At 44.2% G+C, this 25,432-nt stretch overlaps 1 protein-coding gene and 1 long non-coding RNA gene across 7 annotated transcripts in view; one reads left to right on the top strand and one right to left on the bottom strand.

Annotated features, from left to right (window-relative positions):
* Positions 1-418, bottom strand: part of LOC135450056 (uncharacterized) — a 78,571-nt gene extending 78,153 nt beyond the window's left edge. For both annotated transcript variants that reach the window (XR_010440935.1, XR_010440936.1), the window contains exon 1: positions 257-418. This is a non-coding gene — a long non-coding RNA (uncharacterized LOC135450056). The remainder of the gene's footprint in view (positions 1-256) is intronic.
* LOC135450046 (gap junction beta-6 protein) lies at positions 383-12,251 on the top strand. 5 transcript variants are annotated; one of them, XM_064717703.1, is made up of 3 exons: positions 383-571; positions 928-1,004; positions 9,975-12,246. In XM_064717703.1, exon 3 carries the CDS (start codon positions 9,997-9,999, stop codon positions 10,786-10,788), a length of 792 nt encoding a protein of 263 aa, XP_064573773.1. In that variant the 5' UTR covers positions 383-571; positions 928-1,004; positions 9,975-9,996; the 3' UTR covers positions 10,789-12,246. The 5 variants fall into 5 exon arrangements, with proteins under 5 accessions (XP_064573773.1, XP_064573783.1, XP_064573763.1 ...); XM_064717713.1 differs by having other exon boundaries at positions 383-567; positions 925-1,004; XM_064717693.1 differs by having other exon boundaries at positions 925-1,004; positions 9,975-12,245.
* Positions 12,252-25,432: the final 13,181 nt, after the last annotated feature.

Consider the following 25,432-nt stretch of genomic DNA (forward strand, 5'->3'; position numbering starts at 1 on the left):
AGGAGAAAAGACCCGGCTTTTTTCTGTCCCGAGGCCCTTCTGACTACCTGGATTCCTCAAGATGGAAACACGACCCTGTTATCTTAAACAGATACGCGTTTCCCCTGAAAACCCCCCATGCATCTACTGTTACCTTGATCTCCCTTCCCCTCGGGGTCTCCCCGTGCCACCCCAGACCAGCCCTTCCGCGACAGGAAGCGGCCCTGGGGCGGACACAAGCCCTTCCCACCCTTTATTTTGGCTCTTAGCCCCTCACCTTGGAAGCCCCGCTGGGCGCAGCCCCCTCAGCGGGGCAGAGCGGCGGGGATGGGCCGCGGGCCCCACCCCGGCTTCCCACCGCCGCCTCCGCGGCCGGCCGGCCGGAGGAGCGGGGCGCGGGCGGGGCGGGCGAGGGGCGGGCTAACAGCGGCGGCAGGTGAGCGGGGAGGGACCTTAAAGCTCCGGGGCGGCGAGGCCGGGGCCGCCCGCTCCGCAGCCACCGGCGGAGCCACGTTGATCGGCGTAACCCGGCCGCGGCGCCGGGAGCTGCCGGCGGGGTGAGCGCCCCTCAGCAGCGGGGCCGCTGAGGCAGGTGAGGGGAAGGACGGAAGGGGCGCGGCGGGGCAGCTCCCAGCGGGCAGCTGAGGCCGCACTTGTTGCGGGGCCGGGGCCGGGGCCGGGGCCGGGGCCGCGGCGGCGCCGCTGGGAGCTCCGGTGGCGCTGCCCGCCGGGGAGGGAGCGGGGCCGGGCGCGGAGCCGCCGTGTGCGCTGCCCACCCTGCCCCGGCAGGATTTCCCCTGCTCGACATGGGCGCTCTCCGCTTCCCGTCCCCAGCCTGAGCGTGATGGGGTGTGCTCGAAGCCCGCGAGCAGTTTTGGTGGGGCATGCTCCTGTCTCTGATGGTTACGCGTTTAACTTAGGGCGAAATCTTTATTCACTTCCCAGCAGCTCTGTGTGAGCGCGTTATGTGAAGTGCGTCCGACCGGCTGCGACACCAAGCAAAATCAAGGTTCCTGCAATTACAGGTAATTTGCGACACACCTACAGATGTTAAGAGAGCTGCGGGAAGGTAAACAGCTTGCATCAGTAAAACTGACAGGTCCTGTGAGTGTCTGATCGCACGCTGGAAACATTCCTTAGAATTACAGGGGGAGTAGGAAATGAGGTATGAGTCAGAAATAAATGTATTTCTGAGTATCGGGGCTGGATAAGATCGCACAAAGAATGAGTACTTACAGCTTTAAATAAAACCCGAAGGACGGGCTGGAGTAAGGGCAGGAGTGCTTGCTTAGTGCCTGGCACTAGCTGGGAGCTGGGCATGTTTTGGGAATGACTGGCTTTTCTGTCATCGGGCTTTCCTAGATTGGGTGTTACTTTCACAGTCTCTCACGTTGAAGAATCTCTCCCCTGTCCTCAACAGAAGAAATTATTTCCTTGTGTTGTATCCCATTAGTTTTCACCATGTAGCCATGTAGTAGTTTTCACCATGAAAATACTCCTAAGATAACAGACAGAGGGTTGCAGGAAGGAAGTGGCCTTTTGTTTTAAGAATGCTCTTTTAAATCCAGGTTTTGTAACTTTCATGATCAATGGCTGCATCCTGTATGAAATACTGAGGGTTTGGATCCAGATTTGGTTTGGGATCATCACCAGTGTATGTGTGTACACTGAGTCAAAAGCAGAATTAAATATATTTTCATCCTTAATTTTTTTAAAGGAGTTATGTAATTTTTAACGTTTCTTGGCCTCCACTGCTTAGCCTGGAAACGCTGCTTGCCAGATGCATCCTTTGAGGAGCCCCAGAGAAAAGACAGTAGGCAGGAGGATGTGTGTGTGATTGGGTTTGACCTGCCTTAAAGAGCAAGGCAATGGTGAGACAAGCCTCAGCCTGGAAGAAGGTGGTATCACCCTGTCATCTAGGCATTGTAATGTAAGTTTCCAGGCAGGCTTTTCAGCTCATTTCCAGAGCCATGAGGTTACACCCGTACTGCATGTGTTGGTGTTTGTAGGAGACTTCAGACAATTCCCAGAACTGTCAGTCTCCTAATTGTAGGATAATGTATGTATATGTAGGATTACATATCTCAGAACTTAAAAATGGGACTGTGAAACCCCATGAATTAGCATACTTCTCTGGAGAAATTGATTCTGTCCTGACAGGACTAGTTCTCTCAATGTGCTGAAGCTAGGCCTCTGATAGTGTTGCTGTTTTGCATCTCTTGGTGTGCAATCCAGGTAGATTATTTGGGCAGTCTCATTTATTTTGTGCAAAAAAAGTAATTGTACATTGAAAAATGTCTAGCAGGCTATCTTAGTAGCTGGAAAAATAACAGCACTTTGAGTTATATGTGCAAGTTTGTCACGATCACTGCATAACCTCCATGGGTACTTGGGAGCAAAGAAGATGCTCTTACAAGTTGATTATTGTGAACACTTCCAGGTAAATCAGTGGTCCCACACACTGTGTGAAATAGGAGCATGGGTTGAAGCTGGTTTTTTTCTTTTGATGTTTTCCCTTGTTCTCTTCCTTGCTGATTTTAATTGTCACTTAATGATGACTGATGAGATATCTGGAAGGAAAACTGTGACTCTTACGTGGCTAAATACCAGTTTGTGTAAGGAAAAGCTTGAAGTGATGATATATGGGGTGAGGTAACATGCTGTCAAAACAGCAGGAATGTAGAAAAAGAGAAGCACATCCTCTGTTAGTTGATAAAAGAATGTTGAAACTAATTCTATTCCTTATCGTACCCCTGCATTTCTTCCTGTGATAGTGTTTTAAAAAGGCAAGAGTTACTTTGGACTTTACTCTTGATGGATGAAATAACAAAATACATGCTCAAGGAAAGCTACAGTGCACTGTAAAACATTAGTGTTTATAAGTTTGTGTGTGAAAGAAGACAGAGGCTTGTTAATTTTAGAGGAAAGGAGAGACTTGTAGAGGGAATGTGGACATCTGGCTAGGTGTAGGGGGATGGAAATAGGAATTAGGTAACAGGCTGAAAAGAAAAAGTAACATTGAAAAGTTATTTTGATGACCAGAAGTGGGGTGCAGTATCTCTAAAGCTTTCTTCAAGATATATAGGACATAGGACACTTGTATCAGTGGAGACCTAGTCCTCGAGAATTCAGCTTTCTTCCAAAGTAAGAAGCTTTAAGCACACTTTGAAGGAAAGGTTTACAGGGGGAAATGGCTGAGACAGGCTAAACTCCAGTAGGACTTGTGCTGTCTTGTTATGCCTTCAAGTGTGACCTCTGATTTTCTGGTTTGCACAAGTGGAATGAATTTTTTGCAGAGATGTTCTGGAGGATAGCAATCTCCAGTTCCACTTGCAGGCTGGTGAAACAAGCATCCTTGAAAAATGACTTAAAACTTATGTGAGGACATGAATATGGGACAGTCATAAGGGTGTCATTGTGGGCAGAAACTGAACCCTTAAATGCTCTTGATATTTAAGTAGCATAATTTTTTAATAACATTTAACTGCATACAAATTGGGTCCTAATCTGTTGGTTTTCTCTGGATTTTTTGCTGGGTTTAATTAGAGCAAAGAATGCCTCCTGTTTTCCTAAACTTGAGTCGAAGGAAAGAACAATGCTTGCAGTGTTCAGACATGCAACTGTCAGAGGTTTCCTGTTCCTGGTTAGTCTTTGCCTGTTCTTGTGTCAAATCAGATATACTGTAATCCCTCTATTGAGGCTCTTCTCCTCTCCAGTTTCCACTCTGATCTGGAGATAGGTGTTCAGAACAAAGTTTAAGAGCTACTGGAGAGAATTGCACAGGCTTTTGTGATTGTTAGGCTGCTCCTTTGATCCCTTTCAGCTTTTTAGGAAAGCGTTGTTGGTATTCTAGTCTTCCAGCTGCATACTCCTTGAAGTTTTTAATATACTGCTGTAAAATTAAAATAGCTGGAAGGCTACCTATTAAAGGATTTTAGTTTCCAAGATCTAAATTCAAAGCTTTGTCTTCTTGCATTTTGAACTCTGTACTGAAGCTAAAGCAATGTAGGGAGCTCCATTCTTTTTTAGGTGTCAGAAATATCCTGGATGATTGAATTCAAGCTTGGTGCTTCCAGCTTTGAACAGTTACTTATCTTTGAGCCTGTGAAGCTTGTAATTGCAGTGGAGCATTTCAGGAGGACAGCCCGGTGAGATGGTGAGATTTTTGTTATCTCGTTTAATGTCTGGGAAACTGAGGCATGGGGCAGACTGAAATTAGGGAGGAAGTCTGAGCAAGTTAGCAAGTGATTGCTGTAGCCTGTGTACCCACCTTTCTTAGTGAAATGAAAGGATGCTGTCTTTTGGAAGATGCTAATCTGTATTTATTAAAAGCTTTCTTGCTTCTGCCTTGACGGTGCTGCTGTTCTGGTAGTACAGCACCAAAACTAGCTCAGCAATAGGAATAACAAAATCTACACACTGGCAATAAAGTGCTTGCTGTAAACTAGATGCCAGGATGGCAGGGTGGAGGCATGCTCGTGCAAAACTGCTGAAACCCAGACTAGTGTGTGCTTCAAATCTGAGTAATGGCACAGCATTGTGCAGCTCTAGGACACCTTGGTGCTGGTTATCACCTCCCCCTGTGAGCTCCTGCTCCAGTGCGGCTGTTGAGATCAGCGTCTGAATGGAAAGTTGTCTCAGCAGCACGTTTCAATGCATGTTGGACCTCAAAATGCAGCAGTACTTCTTGTGCAAAGTTGGGTCATAAAATAATTTTGGTAATGATTTTACATCTGTTAGTTTAGATGTTCTGAAGCTTTTCTGTGGCAACAGTTCTGCATTAAACTGCTTCTCTTGGGAATGTGAGTTCGCCTTTGTCCCCAGCTGGGGGGTAAGCAGGGATACTTGAGACCAGTTCTTTTTGGCTTAAAGATTATCTTGGTTAACACATTCCTACCTGGGATAAAGTAACTTTTCTTGGCAGTCTGCTGATCTTTTTTTTATCAGTATCTGGAGGCCGTGCTGAAAGTGGTGGAAAGTCACCCCAAACTGGTAACTTCTGGTACACTGTACACTAAAATTTTGATGGAAGTGGAGTCATTGTGAATACCCTCTAAATTTCTGTGTAATTCCAGTACAGTAAATAAATTGATATCCAAACTGAAGATGAGAAGGGTATAATCATAGTCTGAATTTGTGCATAAATTAGGGGTCTAATTCTTCTTGAATGGGACTCCTAGAAGTTCCTGTAGCATAAGCAGATACTGTAATACTTGCTTGTGACTACTTTTTTTTCTTGCTCGATAATATTCTATAGCACAAGCACCATATATGCATGTGATAGAGAAACATCTTCTGTTGCTTTTACACCTTGACTGTAGTCCAGCTGTGGATTTAGCCACTGAGTAATGAATTTCCAGTATAGCAGTCTTTAACAAAGGAAAATGGTGTCTGTTAACAAGCCAGCTGTACTCGTAAACAGGGGAGCTCGGTGGTGATTGTCCTCGGTGTTGTGAATTGCAGGGATTTTCACTGGGTGTGTGCACCGTGCTGTGATTGCAGTTTAATGGAGGCTTACAGGAGCTGGCTTTAAAGTAGAAGGCAGTATAGCCATGGCAGCACAGAGCTCAAAATACTGCCCATGAGCTGTAGAACTACAGAAGGCATTAAGCTGTAGTTCTTCTTTTGCTGCTGTTTAGCTTACTGGGGGTGGGGGGAAAAAAACCCACAAATCAAAAACAAAAAAAAACCAAACCCCAAATGAAACACCTGCTTATGTGATTATGTTGTGTGATCATACAGAACTGGTTCCTTTGTAACTTAACTTTTCAGTCAAGCATGGTGATATTTTATGATTGTTTTTAACTGTTAACTGTAACAACCATATCCCACTGTGGTCCTCTAATTGTTGAATGAAATAGAAGGTGCTGCTGGTGGTAGAACAGATATCTATGTGGAGACTTGGAAAAACTTATTTTCATGCCCAGTTGCAATTTTTGTGAAGGAGAATTTAACATTTAATGCACTCCCCTGTTAGAAATTATTCTTAATGCTTTGTTACTCAACCTTGCTAATTTCAGCTGTCTTCTGTTCTTCCCAGTTTCTTCCTTTATAACCAATCCCTATCCTCATTCCTACTTTATATTTTTTCCCCAAAGTTCACCTAAGCTTTCTTGTCTTTAATGTACCAGCAAGCTAGGTAAGTCCTTGGCTGTCTACATGCTATTATTTCTCTAAGTATTTGGCAGGATTTGCTCACATAGAAATAGTATCTGCACTGGCCCTATTAAAATAGGACTTAGCAACCCATTAAAGGGATGTCATTTTCCTGTTTTCTTCTCCTTTGGTCTGCAAGACAGTTAATATTTTACTTGCTAGTGAAAAAGAAAGCAAGTATTTGAAAGAAAGATAATCAAACCTATGATCAAGGTTCTAGCTTTTGAGTGAGTAAAGAGTAAATGAGCCATCACATCAGTACAGGTAGCCCTGATGAGGTGTTTAGCTGGCATGATCTGCACTAGTGGCTTCAGCAGTGTGAAGGGCCATACTTGGCTAACTTAAATTCTGCTTGGATCACTGTGTCTGTTTGTTGGAGAGGGGAGGACACTTTGGCAGCTTCTGAATTGCCTTTACTGGATCCTCTTAAGTTGTATTGAGGGGAACTGTTTAAAGCCAGCTAGCAGGAAACACTGTGGCCAAAGTATTTGGATGGCATTCAGGCTGCCTGGATATGGCACTACAGTCTTTCAGGGAGACGATGGTGAGACTTCACTGGTATCTGGTCAGTGCCTGTAGCACTCTGTAGTAGTCCACAAGTCATATGACTCTCCACCAACGTCAAAACAAGCCTGAGAGGCTGTGAGCAGGAAGGGGCAAAGGTTGGTCACTTGCTCAGCAAGCAGTGGGAAGAGCAGTGGATGGTGGCAGGAGGAGCTGAAGAGACAGCTGGAAGATTTGGTAAGGTGTGTGGGAAGGGTGACGGGAGGAGTGTTTGGGCAGATAGGAAAGACAGAGGCTATTCTGGAAAAGAGAGGAGATGTAACCAGGAGACTCTGGACAAAAGACTGCCTCTTCAAAATGTGATGGCTCTTTTTCTTCTTTCTTGATCCAGATACAGACATGTCTTTGCTAGAATTGAAGCACAGATTTTTGGCTTAACAAGCACAATATACTCTCAGAGAATATGGAGCAAGTCAGATGAAGAGGAGTGCTGCCAATGCCTCTTTCCCACTAACTGCTCATTCTTACCCATGCTTTGCAATTTGCAGCCTGGGGTTTTTGTTGTGGTTTGTTTTTGGGGGGTTTTTTGGTTTTGGGGTTTTTTTGTTTGCTTTGGTTGGGTGTTTTTTTTAATGTAGCTGTCCTTTTCAGATGATCTGTGGGTCTGTACTGTTAAGCAGATTGATGAAATGGATTAGGTTTAAAAAAACCAAACCAGCCAAAGCATACTAGTCCTGGGAAGAACTTATGGACAAGTTGCCTGCTATATAATGCACCTTCACAAAGTCACAGGAGATGAGCTCTAGTGTGACTTTAGCAGAAAACAGAATAGGGGAGCTTCTTGAGCTAACTACACACTGGGGAACTTGTACTTTGAATCTCCTGCACAGGAGGGAGGAAACAAATCCATGTGAAGTTATAACAAAATGGCAGCACTGCTGGTGTGCAGCAAGATGTGAAGCTAAGAAACAGGACTTATGAGGAGCAGATATATAGGTTTCATTTCACAGCCTTTTCACTCTAAAGATGGTTGACAGGCAGGGAGAACAAGATGGAATGACTGAGAAGAAAGTAAGGACTGTGATGGCATTACAGGATAGGTGGATAATGTGTGTAATAACACTGTTTGCCTGGTGCCAATCTTCTACAGGATTTATTTTCAAATGTTCATAAGTATTTCTAATCATAGTACTTAGTGGTGGTGTCATTTTATAAGTACTGTAATTGCCATATGTGTGTAATAGTAGCGGAGAACACTAAAAAGTTGTAACTGTCCCTCTGTTTAACAATGCATTAATTGCAAAGGAAAATTCTGAAAGAATTTTCATCAATCAGATGACAGAAAAGGAGGGGAAGCAGTTAAAAATCCAGCTGATATGTTTAGTAAGGATCTCTAGTATTAAGGGTCTTTCCTGTGTCCTCATAGGGTTGTTAACCCTAGAGACTCTCTGTAACTGTATGCTAATGGAAAAAGAATCTTTCTTCTTGGAAAAAATAATCTAGTAGGATAGCAAGGTAAATCTGTTTCTATGTGGTTTCAGTCACATAAAGAGGAAATAGCCCATATAGATTGTGCATCCTGAAGGAGGCTCAGGAAAAGTTCTCTCCAATCTGGAGATCTTGGATCTCCCCCTTGGTTTTCACCTCCTGGAGTATAGCCCCACACAGTCAACCAGCAGGATCTGGTTTATGGAACTAGTGAAGGGAGATTACATTTAAATCCCAGTAACTCAAGGAACAGATGCCATTGTGTTGTGTAACAATTAAGTGTCCTCATTTTCTCTGAGCTGCTGTGTACTTTGATTGATACTCAGTCAATGCATGTGGCCTACTGATTATATGTATCTCACTGTAAACCAGGAAGATTTTTGACATTACTCAGAAGGGGAGTGTGATGTGGAAGACAACTACAAAATAGTGTCATCATGTTCTTCCTCATGTGGTGTGATCCAGCTCAGAGTCAGGAAAATCCTGTGATTGATATGATGACCTTTTTGCCAGTAGCTGCTCTTTAAAGCAACTTTGAAAAGATGATTTTGCTTATTGGTGCCTTGTGCTGTAAATGCCAAGGAAATATGTGCTCTGAGATAGAAACAAGTTAACGAAGCTGTGAAACAAAAACCTTCATGAGCAATTTCAGAATCGAGAGACCTGTAAGCACTCTTACAGGGTCCTGGCTGATAGGCAAAAGTGCCAGTTTCTTGAATACACAGTAGTTTGCAAACTAATTTTCTGTAAATCCATCTGAAGTGGAGGAGTGTGGGAAGATGGGCTGGAATGCCTCTGAAAGCTCTCTGTGAAAAGCTGTTTGTGGAAGCTGCAAAAACTCAGATAATTGTGGTGTTCCTGAGGAGACCAAAAGATGAAATCCTTAATTCATTACAGTCATAGTACTTTGAAACTCACCTACTGGAAACTGTTGAAAAAGTTGAAAAAATCTCTGAGCTACTGCTGGCCTGTCTGAACTCCTCAAATGTTGACTATAGCACACTCCCAGCCTCTGAAATATCTCCCCTAATCTAGGACTAATGAAGTCTGTGTTATGAGAGGAAGAAAACTCCAACCTGACATGCATTCACAAGGGAGGAGTCCTTATCCACTTACCCTAGGCCCTTTTTGTAGTTAGTGCAAAGAAAAGCAATTTTGGTATGAATCTTAAGCATTGATTTTTAAATGTCCAGCTCGAGATGGGTAATGACCAGGATTTTACCTTCATTGCTTCAAGCTGGTGTGGGGTTTGCTTTGACTAAGAATGCTGTCACACTCTTTAAACTGGTGAATGCAGGTTATCTAGACCTTCTCATGGAAGGTGCAGAGCACCCACAGTAGTTGCTCAAGGCCTGTCTTTATTGCGGGCATGTACTTAAATCATTATTTACACTCTAAAGATAAGGATAAACTAATTGGCTTTGATTTGTATAGGAATTCTGTCTGTCTAACGTTACTTTTTTTAACATAACATCTACCTTTCTTTTGGCTGATATCTTCTATCATTTTGTTACTGTTTTCAAGTTACTAGAAGTTGTATCTTTTCATTTAAGGCTGTGTTCATAATTTTCTCATCTGTCTTTCTTACTTAATGTGGCATTGGCAAATACATCTAGGAGTCGAATGTGGTGCCATGTGTGTAATCCAGTGTGAAATACTACCTGCTGATATGTGATTAGGTTATCATGTATGACTAGTTGTAGGTAAGCCCACTGCGTCACCAAAGTGTTACTACAGCCGGTGAATGTGCTGCAATTATGATATTGCCTTTATTTTAAACCACATGTGTGCTGGTATTTGTTTCCTGTCTTGATTAATCTTAGTTTTATTTATTTGTCTTGTCTTAGGTCAGAGGATTGAAACAAGACAATGGATTGGGGAGCTCTGCATACCATTTTGGGAGGTGTAAATAAGCACTCCACCAGTATCGGGAAGATATGGCTCACAGTCCTCTTCATCTTCCGTATCATGATTCTGGTTGTGGCTGCAGAGAGAGTCTGGGGAGATGAACAAGATGACTTTGTCTGCAACACGCTTCAGCCTGGCTGCAGAAATGTTTGCTATGATCACTTTTTCCCCATCTCTCACATCAGACTCTGGGCCCTGCAGCTGATCTTTGTCTCCACCCCTGCGCTGCTGGTGGCCATGCATGTGGCTTACAGGAGGCATGAGAAGAAAAGGCAGTTCAGAAAAGGAGACCAGAAATGTGAATTCAAGGACATTGAAGAAATTAGGAAACAGAGGTTTCGTATTGAGGGCTCCTTGTGGTGGACGTACACTGGCAGCATCTTTTTCAGACTGGTCTTTGAAGCCGTCTTCATGTACGCGTTTTATTTCATGTACGATGGGTTCCGAATGCCTCGCTTAATGAAGTGTAATGCCTGGCCCTGCCCCAACACTGTAGACTGCTTTGTTTCCCGACCTACTGAAAAGACCGTGTTCACTATTTTCATGATTGCTGTGTCCAGCATTTGCATTCTTTTAAATGTGGCTGAATTATGTTACTTACTGGCAAAGTTTTTCCTCAGAAGGTCTAAAAATGCTGGAAATTCAAAACAGCAGCCCAACAATGAGAATAAGGAAGAAACCAAACAAAATGAAATGAACGAGTTAATATCTGATAGCTGCCAGAACACAGTTATAGGGTTTACAAGTAGCTAAGGTGGTGCCAGTGCTGATGTTCACTCTTTTTGGAGTGAATGTTTTATTTAAAGGCTGCAAATGAAATTTGTCGTATGAAACAAAGTTGGGTGAGGTTTTGATGCATAGTGTCAGGTGTCGAGTAGGTACACGTCTGGAAAAAGTCAGGGCAGCCTAAACATGTGAAAATTGCGTGAGGGTTAAATAGGAAGATACACTTTCCTGTGAGTACCCTTACAAGCTGACTATGACAAGTGGGAAGCCCACTGCTACCTTCATGCTGACACAGCTCCTGAAAACTAAATGCAACAGCAATAAGAACAAAACTCTTTCCAAGCTAGGTATTCTAGTATTACAAGATGTTTTGTAATAGTGGTAGTTTTTACTTGTGAACTGATGATTAAAATATTTTTCTAAAATCTAAGATTCCATGTTACTTAAGGTGTTATAGTACACAACTGACTGTTTTATTTCTTAACCAGGCATATGCAGATGAACCCTGTAATACCATATTCATAGGGAGGCGACAGCAATAGGCGACATGCACCTTCACAGCTTTGCAAGTGCTGCTTGAGTCTGGGCAGGTAGCTTGAGATGCCTGCATACACACTGCTGGCTGTAGGGGAATTGTATGAAAGCCCACCAGTGTGTACGATTGAGGTACCTAGATTCTCAGTGCAAACTCCTGCCTGAAAACAGCACAAGAATATAGTTACAGCCTATGTAGACTTGTTTAAACAGCTAGCAGACCTGGTAATTGTACCAATCTCTTAATTGCATACTGTCAGTTTTATAGCAACTTACATAAGTTTATGTAGATGTTTTTTTCTCTAATGTATTAGCTGTTTCTTTATACTGTATCACATCATGGAACTTTTTTTTTGGTTTTGATTTGTTTGCTTTTTTGTAGTAGACTGATGGTGCTGTTATGAGACTAGAGTCTGTCTGGTTTCAAGGACGTGGAAAAGTATTCCTGGAAATGAAGCGAGTCTTCTGAATAAAAGGCAAACACTTTAACCTTTCTTAGTGAAGTGAGAGTCTATATGTGAATGCTAGGCAATATTTTAAGTAGGAACTTAAAAAAAAAAACTTTTTCAAGTAGAGACTCTACATCTAAAGTGCACATAACCCCTAGGCACCTCTGATTCCCATCCAGGGCACTGAGGCCCTAATTCTGTTGTCCATACTCTAATGGAGATACACAGGAAACTCTGAGTGCATGGCAGTGTGTGGCTGTGGGAGAGGTGTGCTTGTGAAAGCTGGGGAACCTGAAAGTCAGAGGTAGGTGCAATGCAAAACAGCTGTATTGTCTTGTGTGCTTCCTGTTTTGGGCCACTTCTCACCACCATGGATACACTGACCTTGGTAGAACTAAGTTTTGGGGGTTGGTTTGTTTGTTGTCATTTTACAAATGGATTGGCCTCACTATTTTTCTATAATGGAACTACTCTTTATCCTTAGGAGCAGATATTGCAGAGTCCCCTTTTCCTCATGCTGTTGTATCACACTTCTTACAGTGCTCAGTGCTCAGTGCTTTTATTTATGACTAGTAAAACCCTAACAGGGAGCAGGCACAAGCAACAGGAGAGAGAAAATACCTAGAGTCAGCTCTGTCCCTGCATGAGGGCCTGAGCTGAGCCCTGCCATTTATCTGTTCTCTTCTACTGGCAAACTCCTGATCTTTCCTGCCTTCACAGCACATTTTCTTTTTTAATCACTGTTGTGAAAAGAAATTGCTGCTAGTCTTCTGAATGTATCTACCAGCAAGCTTGAGGAAAAGGTATACACAACTATAGTATACTAGTGTATGTTATTCTCTCTGCAGATTTAGGGAAGCTGATCCCTTAGGCTCAGGAAGGTGGGTGCTCAGCTGTACCTTGCTGGATCACTTCTCAGGCTGCCCAGGTGCACAAACAGAGTGGTGGTTCCAGGATGTGAAGATACAGCTACTTCTCTTCCAGGACAGCGTTTCATGGAACAACTTGAGACTTGACTTTCATCTGGGACATCTGTGGATCACATACCATACTGTCAATACGAATGGAGATCAGTTAATAATTATGCTTGACTGTGTCTTTCCTGTGTCTTATTTGAAATAGCCCTATGCTGCATGCCAATAAACCTGCGAAGCACCTTGAGGTAGATATGTTTTCCTCAAATGGAGGAGGGGTAGTTTTTCTTGGTCTGTGATAAAATGCAGGCCTACAAAACCCCAAATGGGGATACGATGATAGCTCTCTCTGTGGTTTTTCTTTTCCTGCTCACAAGTTTTCAAACAGTGAGTTCTATTCCAGCAGTTAGTTTTCTCTAGAATGTCAGTTCCATTCCTATTCATTCTTTTCATCCTGGGTTAGTGGGCAAAGTTTCAATGAAGAAATTGGTTGTCTGCAGTCCTTTGTAGGCCAGCACAAGTCTGTGTGTGGCCATGCTGTAAATGGATTTGGGTTGGCTGGACATTTCCTGTGTGGTAGCAGGACCTGGTAAGGTGCAGTCTGGCAACACTGCCCTGTTGCTGTGGTGTCCTGGCAGCCAGATGGGTTGGGAACAAATGTGCCGGTCCCTGTCGAATCTGCACCAAGGGCACCTGTAAATCAAAGAGCCAGAGCTGATCCAAGGCTTCACTAGCACTAAAGCTATTGATCATCTCAGCAGGCAAGACCAGTTGTGACTGATGTGTTTGGCTGAAATATTTCTTCTCATTCTATGTACAGTCCTCATTATGAACACTCTCCACTGAAATATCCCTAATTTCTGTTACTGCCAAGGTAAAGTCCCTGACAGTTTCAGTGCTCTCTTTAAATTATTCCTAGTAGATAGCACCATGATGAAGTGACAGCTTTAGTGACTTGTTTCTCCAAGTCACCTTCCCCCTGCCTGCTGTATTTTGTGGCCTCAGTAGAGAAGGCAGCTGTGTTTGGTAGGGTCACAGTTAACGCTGTCTGCAGGGAAAAGCTTAGGTGCTTTTCTTGGTTTCCACTTCCTGTGCCTTTCCCTACTGCCAGAGGCTGGCTGGGGCTGCTCCGAACTGCAAAGCACGCCTGCCCCTAGACATTCTCTGTGCTTGCCCTTGCTGCTGCCCTGCAGCCATCCCTCTGGGAAAGGGTCTCCCCAACCCTCTGACTCTCACCTACTGATGACTGGGTTATACTCTACGGGCACCACCATCCTCCCATGGTAGTTCAGCCAGTTTTCTCTGATGGCAGCTGGCTCAGCTGTCTCTGCCCATCCCTGCTGCTGTTCCCCACCCAGTGATTTCTCCTTTGTTATGCCTGGGGCAGAGATTGCTTAAATTGGTTTTGATGCCAAACAATTAATCAGAGCCTCTGGAAAACCTCTCTTGCAAATTCCCTGCATCCCCTCCCACCTTCTTGTCTTGCTGTCCTTTCAATAGGCAGGAGCTCTGACTGCCTACAAGTGCAGCAGCACTGGCAGCTGGACTGTATTCCTGTTATGCACCGTGGCCCTTGACTCCAGCACCCTGCTCCATCCTTCTCCTTCCCTCTCAGCCCAGCCCCATTGCAACTTTGACTCTGTTTTCCATTGACCTAGGCCCATCCCAGCAACCCTGCAGGCCAAAGATCTAAAAGCAAATGAGATCATCTAGATTAGGTTGCTCAGAGTCCCATCCAACACAACCCTGAATCTTTCTAGTGGATGGGGCATCTACCATCTCTCTGAGCAACATGTTCCAGTGTTTCACCACCTTCATTGTAAAAAAAGTCATCCTTATATCCATCTAGTCTCAATCTGCCCTCCTTTAGTTTAAAACCATTACCCTTGCCCTATTGTAACAGGCCCTGCTAAAAAGTTCATCACCATCTTTCTTATAAGCCCCTTTTAAGTACTAAAAGGCTGCAAAAAGGTCACCTTGGAGCCTTCCTTCTCCAGGCTGAACAACTTAATTCTCTCAGGGGGTCTTCACAGGAGAGACCTTCCATTCCTTTGATCATTTTTGTGGCCCTCCCCTAGACCCACTCCAACAGGTCCACACCTTTGCTGTTCTGAAGACTTCAGAGCTGGTGCAGCCCTGTAGGTGGGCTCTGAGCAGAGCAGAGGGGCAGAGTCCCCTCCCTGGCCTTGATCTCATGCTGCTTTGGATGCAGCCCAGGACACATTTGGCTTCTGAGCTGTGAGAGCACACTGACAGCTCATGGCCAGTCTCTCACTCAGCAGCACCACCAAGTCCTTCTCAGCAGGGCTGCTCTCATTCCCTTCATCCTATGGATACTTAGGGTTGCCCTGACCCAGGCTGGCTTTGTTGAAACCTTGTGAGGTTCCCATGGGCCCACTTCTTGAACTTGTCCAGGTGTGTCATTTGAAAACTTGAAGGTGCACTTCATCCCACTGTGTATTTCTGATATCACTGATAGAGATATTACAGAATATTCTGAGTTGGAAGGGGCCACAAGGACCATGAAGTCCAACCCTTAAGTGAATGGCCCATATTCAAATAGACCGCCTTGGTGTTATAAGCACTATGCTCTAACCAACTGAGATAATCTCAGTGGCTCAAATTAAAGGTCATATGGTTTCAAACCATCTGCTATGGCAGAGGAAAGGGGATATTAAACAGTCTGGTCCTAATATGGAGGTGGTCCCTGAGGGACGCCACTTTTTACCAATCTCAGTTGGGACATTCAACCATTGACCATTCCTTTTTGGATATGACAATCCCAATCTATTCCTCATCTACGGAACAGCATACCCATTAAATCCACCTCTCTGTTTCAGAGAGAAGGATTTTGTGAGTGGACTGTGCCAAAGGCCCTACAGAAATGCAGGTAAATGACGCCTGTAGCCCTTCTGTAGCCACCTCATCACAGAAGGCCTCTGGGTCTGTCATGCAGAACTTGCCCTTGGTGAAGCTGTGCTGGCTGTTTCAAATCACCTCCCTGTCCTCCATGTGCCTTAGGACAGCTGTGCTCTCAGAGAGCATGGCCTCTGAAGCCAGAGGGACTGTCAGGATGAGATCCTACCCCACACTGGCCACTGCTGTCCCCTCAGGTGGGCCCATGGGCCAAGACATCTCCACCACAGCAAACTTCTTTGTAGGGACATTGCATGGGCTGCAGACTGAAAGCATGACTGGTGTGGCAGCCTTTCCCCTGCCAGAGGCATTGTCTACGCCCCTTTCCCTGAAGAGCCCTGCATTGTCAGGCTTGTACTTCTCAGCTTTGGCACGTAAAGGTGAATGGCCTCTCTTCAACTTCCACGGAAGCTGAAAATCAGCTTCACAAAAAAAAGATGGGGGTGGGGTGCAAACAAAATTTCTGCAGGTTCCCACCCGCTCGTTCCCGCACCCCTGACACAGTTCTGGAGTATGACTGCTTCTCCAGCACGCACGCAGAGCCAGATGGCTTGGGTGCATTTCTCCAGAAAGCAGCACTCAACGCTGTGATTGACACACAAAGCAATGGACAGGTGGGTCCGTGGGTGGAAAAGGCGGGGAGAGGTTCTTGCAGAACCCTGACTCAGCCATCAAGTCCCAGCAAGGGCCCCAGTCAGCACCCTGTCCCATCCCTGGCAAGAGGCGTATGGACAGGAGTGCCACTCCCTGCACCTTGTCACCATGGCCACCTCCACCTGAGCTGATAGGACACCCATCAATGCTAGAATTTGCACTTCAGCCTCCCCACCCCGCCAATGCTCTGAACATCAGGTTGGCCCTTTCTGCAAGCTTGCAGATATTTCAGACCCAAAGCTCCTCACTGTCACTCAGCAAATCCCTGTTGATTCCAAGCAGGCTTGGGCCGGGCCCTTAGGAAGGGCGTACCTCCTTTAAAACACTGCAATACCACCCAGACTCTTTCTGCACTCCCCTTTTGCAACACCAGTCCCATTTCACACAGCAGCTATTACCTGCTGGCAGCAGATCTCCACCTTAGATTTGTAATTTCTGCCGGCTGTGATGGTGCCCCTGTGCTGGGCAGGCTGCAGAGCCTACACTGATGTGTGGTCATGCTCCCACAGCCACTTCAGCCACTTCCAGTTTCTGCTGGTGGCTGCAGAAAGGACTTCTTTACTTACAGTCAGAGGGGGAGAGCTCCCTAGAATGTTCTGGCTTAACAAATCCAAGAGTCTTTTTTTCTCCTGCTGTGTTAGATGTTGGGTAGCCATTTATTTGTGTACGAGCCCATGAATCAGAGAAGTTTGGGACAGCAAGATCAGTAAAGCAGGAAGTTTTTACACCCTGCTGGCTCCCAACCCAACAGAACCCTTAGTCCATGGCAGTCAGGCTATTTGACTTCCTTCAGACCCAGAGGCAGAGCTGGTTCTCCTCCTAACAAACCAGAGCAGCATGGTGCAGCCTTTTTATATTAGCAAAACCACAGTGCAGTCCTGGCTAATCTAACTTCTGCCAGTATTTTACACCACCATCTCCTTGTTATAATTTACATGATGCACCTCTCAGGCCAGTGACCTGTCTCAGTTATGCCTATGGGACGTCTGGGAAAATTATTAAACAACATCTGGCAGATATTAAATGATGACATGATACATAGCATGACAATGGCCTTGAGAAAGAGTCCTTTGATGCCACCTAGGAGATGTGAAAAGCCTGGAAGGAAAAGCAACTGGTGAACCCTGTGGCCCAGGTAAAATTCCCAGTATGTCCCTGGGGCTGAAGTTCACAACAATGAACCTGGAATGGCTCTTGCAGCTTTTAGCCAGATGTGAGTGACCCAGGAGGGAAAATTTAATCCTGTTACTAGGAATGATGACTTGGCTTTAATTAAAACATTGCCCAGGTAGGCACAGAGTGTGTGTTCAGTTGAGGGTAATAAAAAAACATTTGAAAGCACCCAAGAGAGGCTGTCAGAAAAATATTGCCACACTCAGCTATTTACTCAGTTTTTGGTTTCTTATCTGGTAAAAATTTAACTAGTTCACCAGTCCCTGCAAAGTTTCCCAGAGCAGATAAGGCTTGTGCAGAGAGCAAGAGCACTTGTGTCTCCCACATCACAGCTTTCCAAATGGGGCTGAACCCAGCTCTGATCCCACAGTTCCAAAGGGAGGAATAATGAAAATAAGAGTTTGTATTGACACAGAATAAGTGTAGCAAAAAGTAGGATTCCCAGCAAATGTTTTAAAACCTCGGTTAAGGACTCAAGTTTTGTTTTGGCATCCCTTATAATTATTTATGTTTAAAGGGATATTTTCAGCAAAAGAGTCTGATAGAAGATAAAATCATTAGATTATGAAAGAGAAGTTTGGATCAGAAAGGAACCAAGGCACATTGAGGAAAGATCTTTTTACCAGTATGGCAGGTGAAAAATAAAATTAATTTCAAGGAAAGATTTTAACTCCTCATCGAAGTCCCTGGTTTCCTGTGGCTTGAACACCTTCAGGAACAAGAACTGTCTAGGCAGGCACTTCAGTCTGCTCTGCTCCATGCCCTGATGTGAAAGAGAGAAAAAACAAAACAAAACAAACAACAACAAGAAGCAAAATATTTAGATGTGTAAAGAAAAATATTGCTAATGAAATAGATAACTATATCATCTAGTTGTGCTGGTGGGTGGGAGGCAGGTTCAGCTGTCCTTGGGAGTCAGAGACCCAAAGGGGGCTCTCAAAGAAACACGTGATTTCTGGCACAGAGCTGGAAAGTGCGTCTACACCCAGCAGAGGTGAGAAGTGATGACCAAAAACACCTTCCTTTTTCTTGGTCACTGTAAGGAAAAAGAGCAGCAGCAATGAAGTAACTTCTTCACTTGTTCACAGACACATGAAACTGATAACCTGGAACTGCATTTACTGTGCATTATTTCACAGGAATTAGAGCTGAAAGGGGAATGCTGCATAACTCAGTTTTACTTCCTCACAGCCAAGAGAGATAACCTTGATTACAAGCTTATTTTTGTGCTTATCCACTGCTTATTGTAAAGATTGAAGTCGCGCTGGAGCTTCCTCTGCAGGGAGAGCCTGACTTGCCAAACTGCCACCCACGCTTTGTCCCTCTGGCATTTCTCCTGTTCTTCCCAGCACCGAGGTGGGGTTAATATGGAAGTTATATGGGGTTACATGGAGAAACCCCTTGTCCATTCCTCCGGTCCCTCAAGCGACAGCAGAGAGAGGAGATGTGGGTGAACAACGTCCACAGGGGATAGTGGAAGCCATCCAGTGAATTCAAGTGCCTGGAGGGCTGGGTGGCAGCTGGATGGGGGTTTCCTTTATTAAAGCTCTGAACTGAGTAGGTGTCTGACATCTGTTTAAATCCTATAAGTACCTAAATAGTCTCTTGGATCTCATCCCAAAACCTATCTAACCCCTTCATCACTGTGTAGGAAATCCTGATTAGCAGTCAAAGGTTTTGGCAGTCAAAGGCATCCTACCAGCCAATCACCAACCAAAGGGAACACCCCACAGCCTCTGGAGGACCAGCCTGTGCTGCTGTACATCCTCGCCCGAATGGTCTTGTGACATCACCTGGTTCACACACAATTCACCAGCTTAATTTACTCCTCAGCAAGCTAACTCTCACTTTTTTTCGTCTTCTTCTTTTTTTTTTTTTTTTTTTTTAACAGTTCTGGAATTTTGCAGCGTCATTCACCAAAGAGCTGGAAGATATTATCCAATCAACCACTGAAGAATAGCCAGCTATTAAACATGATTAAAAGCCAGCAGAAAAGGCCTTGTTTCTTGATGGATTTGTTAGAAAGATGGGAAGAAATGTTACTTTTTTTGCATACTTAATAACCAATGAAAAAAAGTGACTATTAGAAATAAGAAGTCACAATCTGCAAATCTGAAGTAGCATCAAATTCACCTGGATCATACTTCAGCTGTATTTGACTTGAAGAATGCTTGAAGAGTAAGGGCTACCTGATCTTACTTGAGCATTTCCTGTATCAGAAAGGCTGCTTTGATTAACTAAATTAATTTTATATTTATCTTGATAAAATCCTGGAAAATTCCTGTGGTAGATATATTTCAATTAACCTTGGGTACATAATTTTAGCTTAGTTTGGTAAGCTGTCAGTGCTGTGAAACCAATTTGAAGCTTGGGTAAATTCTCAGCACTACGAAGCCCAGCAATACTAACAGCAAAAGCCTAAATATTTGTTATTTTGGGGTTTAACAATAATTTTCAGAGGGTGGAAGGCACCACTGAAGACTGAAACATGTTGCTGAAGTGATTCCTTTAGACTGCAAGGTTCAAACCCACACCTCCATCTAACCTCAGGAGAAAGAGGTGACAGTATCTCCCCTACTGGCACAGCTCACAAGCCGTCCTGGGCTGTGGTAATGAAATGTAAGTGTTTCCAGAATGTGGTGGATTTCAGAAATGTGGCCAGTAACTTCTGGGCCCAATTGGAGAGTATTTAGACAACTTTCCCCATCTCTTCCTTTGCTCTCTGGAATTTCAAAGGGAGCACAAGCTGGTTTATTCCTGGAGCTGGACTGTGGCCACAACTCTGTCATAGCACATGTCAAATAAGCAAAAACAAAAATAATAATTAATTTAGCTATTTTTAGAGATCATGCTGTGACTTTCACATCAGCAGGCAGTGCTATTACATTACTGGGTAGTGCTGAAAGTGTACTGAGTACCATGGAAAAGGAAAAAGAAATGCAAATACAATTAACCAGGCCAGCTGGAGCTATGCGTAGCTAAAAGGGCATGAACAATCTTGTTTTTTATGCCCTTATGTTTTTTATTTCATGTCTCTCAAGTTATAGACATGCATGGAATTTTGCTGACTTACAGGCAAAATACCTGTTCCTGGGACATACAACAGGCTGTACAACAATGCAACATGTCTTGACACAAGGAAGAATGACCTCATCTGGGGCTGTGGGCTGCAGTTTGGAAATAAAGTGTTTCAACGGCAGTTGCAATCCCTGGCAGGAACTGAAAACTCTGCATGTTCTGATCTTGAATGGAATTTCACATAAATGCTGTCAATCCAAATAAATTCCAGTAGATTCCATCTCTTTTGAAATAATAGAAACTACTGCAAGTGATTTATGAACACCCTTGCCTGATGCTCTACCCATAATGATAAAGTATCTGGCAGTAAAACACCTGGTGTGGTTTAGACCTGATTTATTTTACACTTTTTGCACAAACTAGACATGTACAGAGTTGCTATGAGATTGTTTTAATTCTATTTTTCTGGTGTCCAGACAACTTCCCCTGCATAACTCAGGACAGCAGCCAACCCATATCAGGCAAATGCCAGCAGGAACACCCTGTTTCTTCCCACCACTGGCCCCACTGTGAATGCCTCCTGGTCTCATTTTGGTCTGGAACCTCACAGCCTGTGGGTCAGCAAGACCTGAAATTGCCTCTCTTCCCATCTTCTCCATTTTCTCTGAAACCCCAACACATTTGGGGAGCAATCTTTTCCTGCTTTTTTTGCAATTGTACTTGTGGCTATGTGCCAAGTCAGCCCAACATCCAATTCCTCTGCGCTGCCTTGACCAGGAAAGACATCCCAGCCCTTCTTCACAGGCCAGACTGAGAAGGGACTGCACACACAGGTTGGACAGAAGAGAGTTATACCTGGGGGTGTCTTGGAGGGCTATCCTAGCACAGATAAGGGGCTCTGGTAAGGTGTGGGAACCCAGGAAATTGCTCTGGCTGCCCTGGAGGATTTGAGCCCCTGCCCAAGGGGGCTCAGAGACCTTGGCACAGAGCCCAAGACCCCTGTGCCTTTGATCTTGATCCATGGAAAAAATTACCAACAATTATAAGTCAAGAGAATTTAAGTAGAATGATAGAGAATTTATCACACGATGAAAAATAGATTTTTGGGGTTTTTAGAATGGGGGTTCAGGGGGCAAGATGGAGGGATCTGGGCATGTCCAGCCCTTCTTCTTCTTCTTCTTCTTCTTCTTCTTCTTCTTCTTCTTCTTCTTCTTGGTCTCCATCTTCTGCTGTGATGTTGGCACTTTTGAATTGGTTTAGAGTAGAAGCTCACTGTCTAACATAGGTGATAGGTATTGGGAAGTTATGGTAAATAATGCACATGTAGTTTTTTAGTATAAAAAGATAACACTGCCCCAGGGGCAGGCAGTTTGCCTCTGTCTGACCTGCTGAGCGGTCCTCGGCTGGACAGGAGAAAGAATCTTATGGATAAGAAACAATAAACAACCTTGAGACCGAGAAATGAAGAGTTCTGAGTCCTTCTTTGACCACCAGACTGGGAAAAGAGACTTTCTGACATATCTTGGGGTCGCTCTGAGCAGCTAAAGCCCCAAGAGCAAGGAATCCCCAGCTAACACAACTCAGCATGCCCTTCATGTGTCGGGTTTGGGCACTTCCCCTTGAGCATGCCTCAAACAATTCCAACTTCTTTTGCAAAATGCTATCCTTTCATGTAGTCAAATAACAAAGGAACAGATTTTTTCCCCCCCCATGGTCAGTTTATTCTGCCACCCACCATTTACTCATAAAAATGTCAGCTCAAACAGGAACCACCCAGCAGCAGGCATGTGATAGTGTTGAGAAAGAACCTCAAATAAGGAGCAGCAACCTGGAAAAAAATTATTTATTAGCAAAAGAAATTATCTACTGACCCATTAAATTATGCCAGCAAGTCACCAAGCACCTGTTCAGCTGGAGCCCTTGAGTTTGTGCCAGATTTTAAGTACTGAGACTATCTGGATATTAAAAGCAGTGCAAAAGACAGTGGTTTTATTGGATGTCCACCTTTTCCAGCCTGAAGCAAATCCCTTTATGGTGTACTTGAATAAAATGAAGAGCAGAGGCAGAAACATTCTTGACCCAAAGGGATTTGATTTTCCTTCTTTTAGGGTACTGGTTGAAAGGGATATTTCTTGTATTTATTTGGAGTTTTGTGGTCCTGAATGCCTACATTTCTTAGGAATAAGCTCAGTGGCCTTTCTGAGGAAATGCTGTGTGGCTCTTTGCAATTTCTTGGCATAATATCTCTGTTTCTTCCATGTCTACAAGAACCCTTCCCACAAATCCCTTCAGTGGGCTCTGCTGGAAATGCTGTGGTAAGCAGCATGATGACAAGCATGGAGAAGAGATGCTGGTACATGGAACATTATCTTCCCTGAGGCTCCACCACCCTTTGGAGACAGCAATCAAGGACTCCTTCCTCATATTCATTTAGCAATAATTGCTGATCCAGTCCTAAATGATCTGGTCCTTTTGGTTTGTTCCAAGTCCAGTTGATTCAGTCTATGTGTAGACTTAATGACCACCTGAGCTCCTTTCCCTGGTTCTGTGTAGTTAAAATGTAGCTGCAGAGAAGTCCTTGAGATATTTCAGGGAACATCCTGGCACTTTGCAGCTTACCTTCTTTTCAGATCTGCCAGTACAAGTCTCCTCAAAGAGCTTGAAAGCCACCTTCCACCACCTAGTCAGACCCAGGGAAAAGCCTTTCTTCTCTCTGGGACCTTTCTGCACACCAGAGATTTCTTGGTACTCGACAAAAACACAGAAGTGCGACAAGTTCTCAGTTTTTTCCAGCCTGTGGCAGCTGCTGGCAAAAAGACTGGGGAGAGTGACAGGACGGAAAAGGGCAACAAAAAGGGGTATTAGAAAAGTCAGAACTGGGAAGAACTCACGTAAAGTTTGGAAGGATGTCAAGGAGAGCCTAAAATAGCAGACAGATTATTCAGGCTACTGGGGCAAGAGTTCCAGGGATTTCTTCACCAGCAGCCTTTGTACCCCAAGGACACTGCCTTGTTCAAAGTGTTCTCCACCTCTTATTGAACAAAGCAGGAGAAGAGCCAACATCCTTACTCCTTTCCAACCTGTTACAGACAAGAGTTATGAAATGGATGAATACAAAACCATCACTTCACCCTTCTCATAGCTATTCATAATAATTCATGTTGTCATCAATTATTGACTCATTTAATGAAATACTGGTTCAGTCCCTAGTTGTTGTCTTCAACTGTTATCCCAAGTTATCAGTAAGGGTCATAAATTATAAGCACTGACCATTATTAAGCCCTTAAAATCAAAAGTTCTTCTATTTATACCTAACATTTGTTTATCACTGCTAGAAAATGCGGGAAACAAACATAGCAAACCAGAAACACTTGGGCAAGAAATGGGTCACACTGGCCCATGAACATTTTATTCAGCTGCAGAATAATTATTTTAGTAAAAAAGTTGTTGGGATTTTTTTGTGGTTGTTTGTTTTTTTTTTTTTTTTAATGTTAGCAAGATATCTAACATTTTCCCTGGCTTAACTCATGCATTTATTTTTGAGGTTTTACATACCAAGTACAGTATCTGAGACTTGTGGAGCTAGTCTGGAGTTTGTCTAGAAGAGTCCTTCTAAGCATCACTGCTATGCTGTACTCCAGCCCCACGTCCCCCCAAACCCCAGAGAAGCATGTTCTGCCTTCCTCTGACAAAGGAAACTGCCCTCAGCTCAGCAGCATTTCTGTGTACTTTGCTCTTTGGTTTTGTGTCTGGTTATTTCAGGTCAGCAGAATCATTCCAGCAAGCTGACCTCTCCCCACTCTGTTGGCAACATTTCTCTCTTAGGTACAAGTTGGTGGATAACCTGGATGTATATCCTTTTTTTTTTTTTATTACACACTTGCTGGCCCTTGGCCAAACAAGTCTTCCTGAAGCCTACTTCAGCTTCCTTTATTATTTCCTGCACAAAACAAAGCCTCACAGTCTTGCATAATTTCTGTTAACTTTACAGCTCCAAATTGTTGCCCATTGACCAATAGAACAGCAGTCAAGCTTGAGCATGCAGCTGCCTGCTTGGTTCCTGTCAGGACAGGAGCTCTCCTAATGTTGTCTCTGCCCAGGGGCACCAGTGCCAGCTTTGCTCACAGCTTTGTGTGCTTCAGTGCCCAAGAGCGCTTCAGGTGCTGCAGATTTTGCCCCATCAGCATAACAATCTTACCCTGTCACCCTGTGTTCCTTTGTAATCTCCTGCACTGAATATAGATGGCTGCTGAAAGTCAGCAGATTTTGAGCCTTCTCCCAACTATGTGCATAACCCCCTTGCCACGTGCTAAATGTTTTTCAGCCCACAGTGGAGCCCTTGCTCTTGGATACCCACAAACGAGGAGAGAGCCACTTGGCTATGCCACTGAAGGAGCCATCTATGGGATGTGTGGCAGGTGTTTCACAAGTCCTTGAACCGCCAGGAAAGAAGTTTTAGAGTGGGGAATGAAGAAAACCCAGGGAATGAAAAAACAGAGCGTGGGCATTTGAGAATTTGTCTTGTCCATATGTCCTAGAGCACAACCTGGATACATCCCAGACAGCTTCACAAGCATGTTCTCATCTCCAGGGAATAGCACTGGGCATGGGGATAGCACCCAAAGGGCCCTGGGATTGTCACTGACTGAGAGCACCACACAGACACATGGGCACAGGGCACAGCTATAACCCAGCATGGATCTGTTGGAGGAACATGTTGGTGTAGGCTTGACACAGCTTCTGCCTGGAAAGCTCATTTAATAGTCACTGCTTTTCTTAATTCTGTTAACAGCATGAGATTTCAAATGTATCCCTTTAGTTCCTCATGACTCTTCCTTCCCAGCTCCTTTCAACTCCCAGTGCAACTCCTTTATCTCCAAATAGTTTAGCAAGAGGAAATGTTTCCCATTATATATTTGCATGCAAGAGATGACTTGGTTAATATGATGCATACATAGGTGCAACCACTGAATCATCCTATTCTCATTTTTAATCTGATTCAGGACACGAATT

Source organism: Zonotrichia leucophrys, chromosome 1 (assembly GCF_028769735.1).
Source record: "Zonotrichia leucophrys gambelii isolate GWCS_2022_RI chromosome 1, RI_Zleu_2.0, whole genome shotgun sequence".
Lineage (NCBI taxonomy): Eukaryota > Metazoa > Chordata > Aves > Passeriformes > Passerellidae > Zonotrichia > Zonotrichia leucophrys.

Bases quoted from the DNA above. Each gene is read 5' to 3' on its own strand.
- LOC135450046 (XM_064717703.1), top strand. From the start codon at position 9,997: ATGGATTGGGGAGCTCTGCATACCATTTTGGGAGGTGTAAATAAGCAC.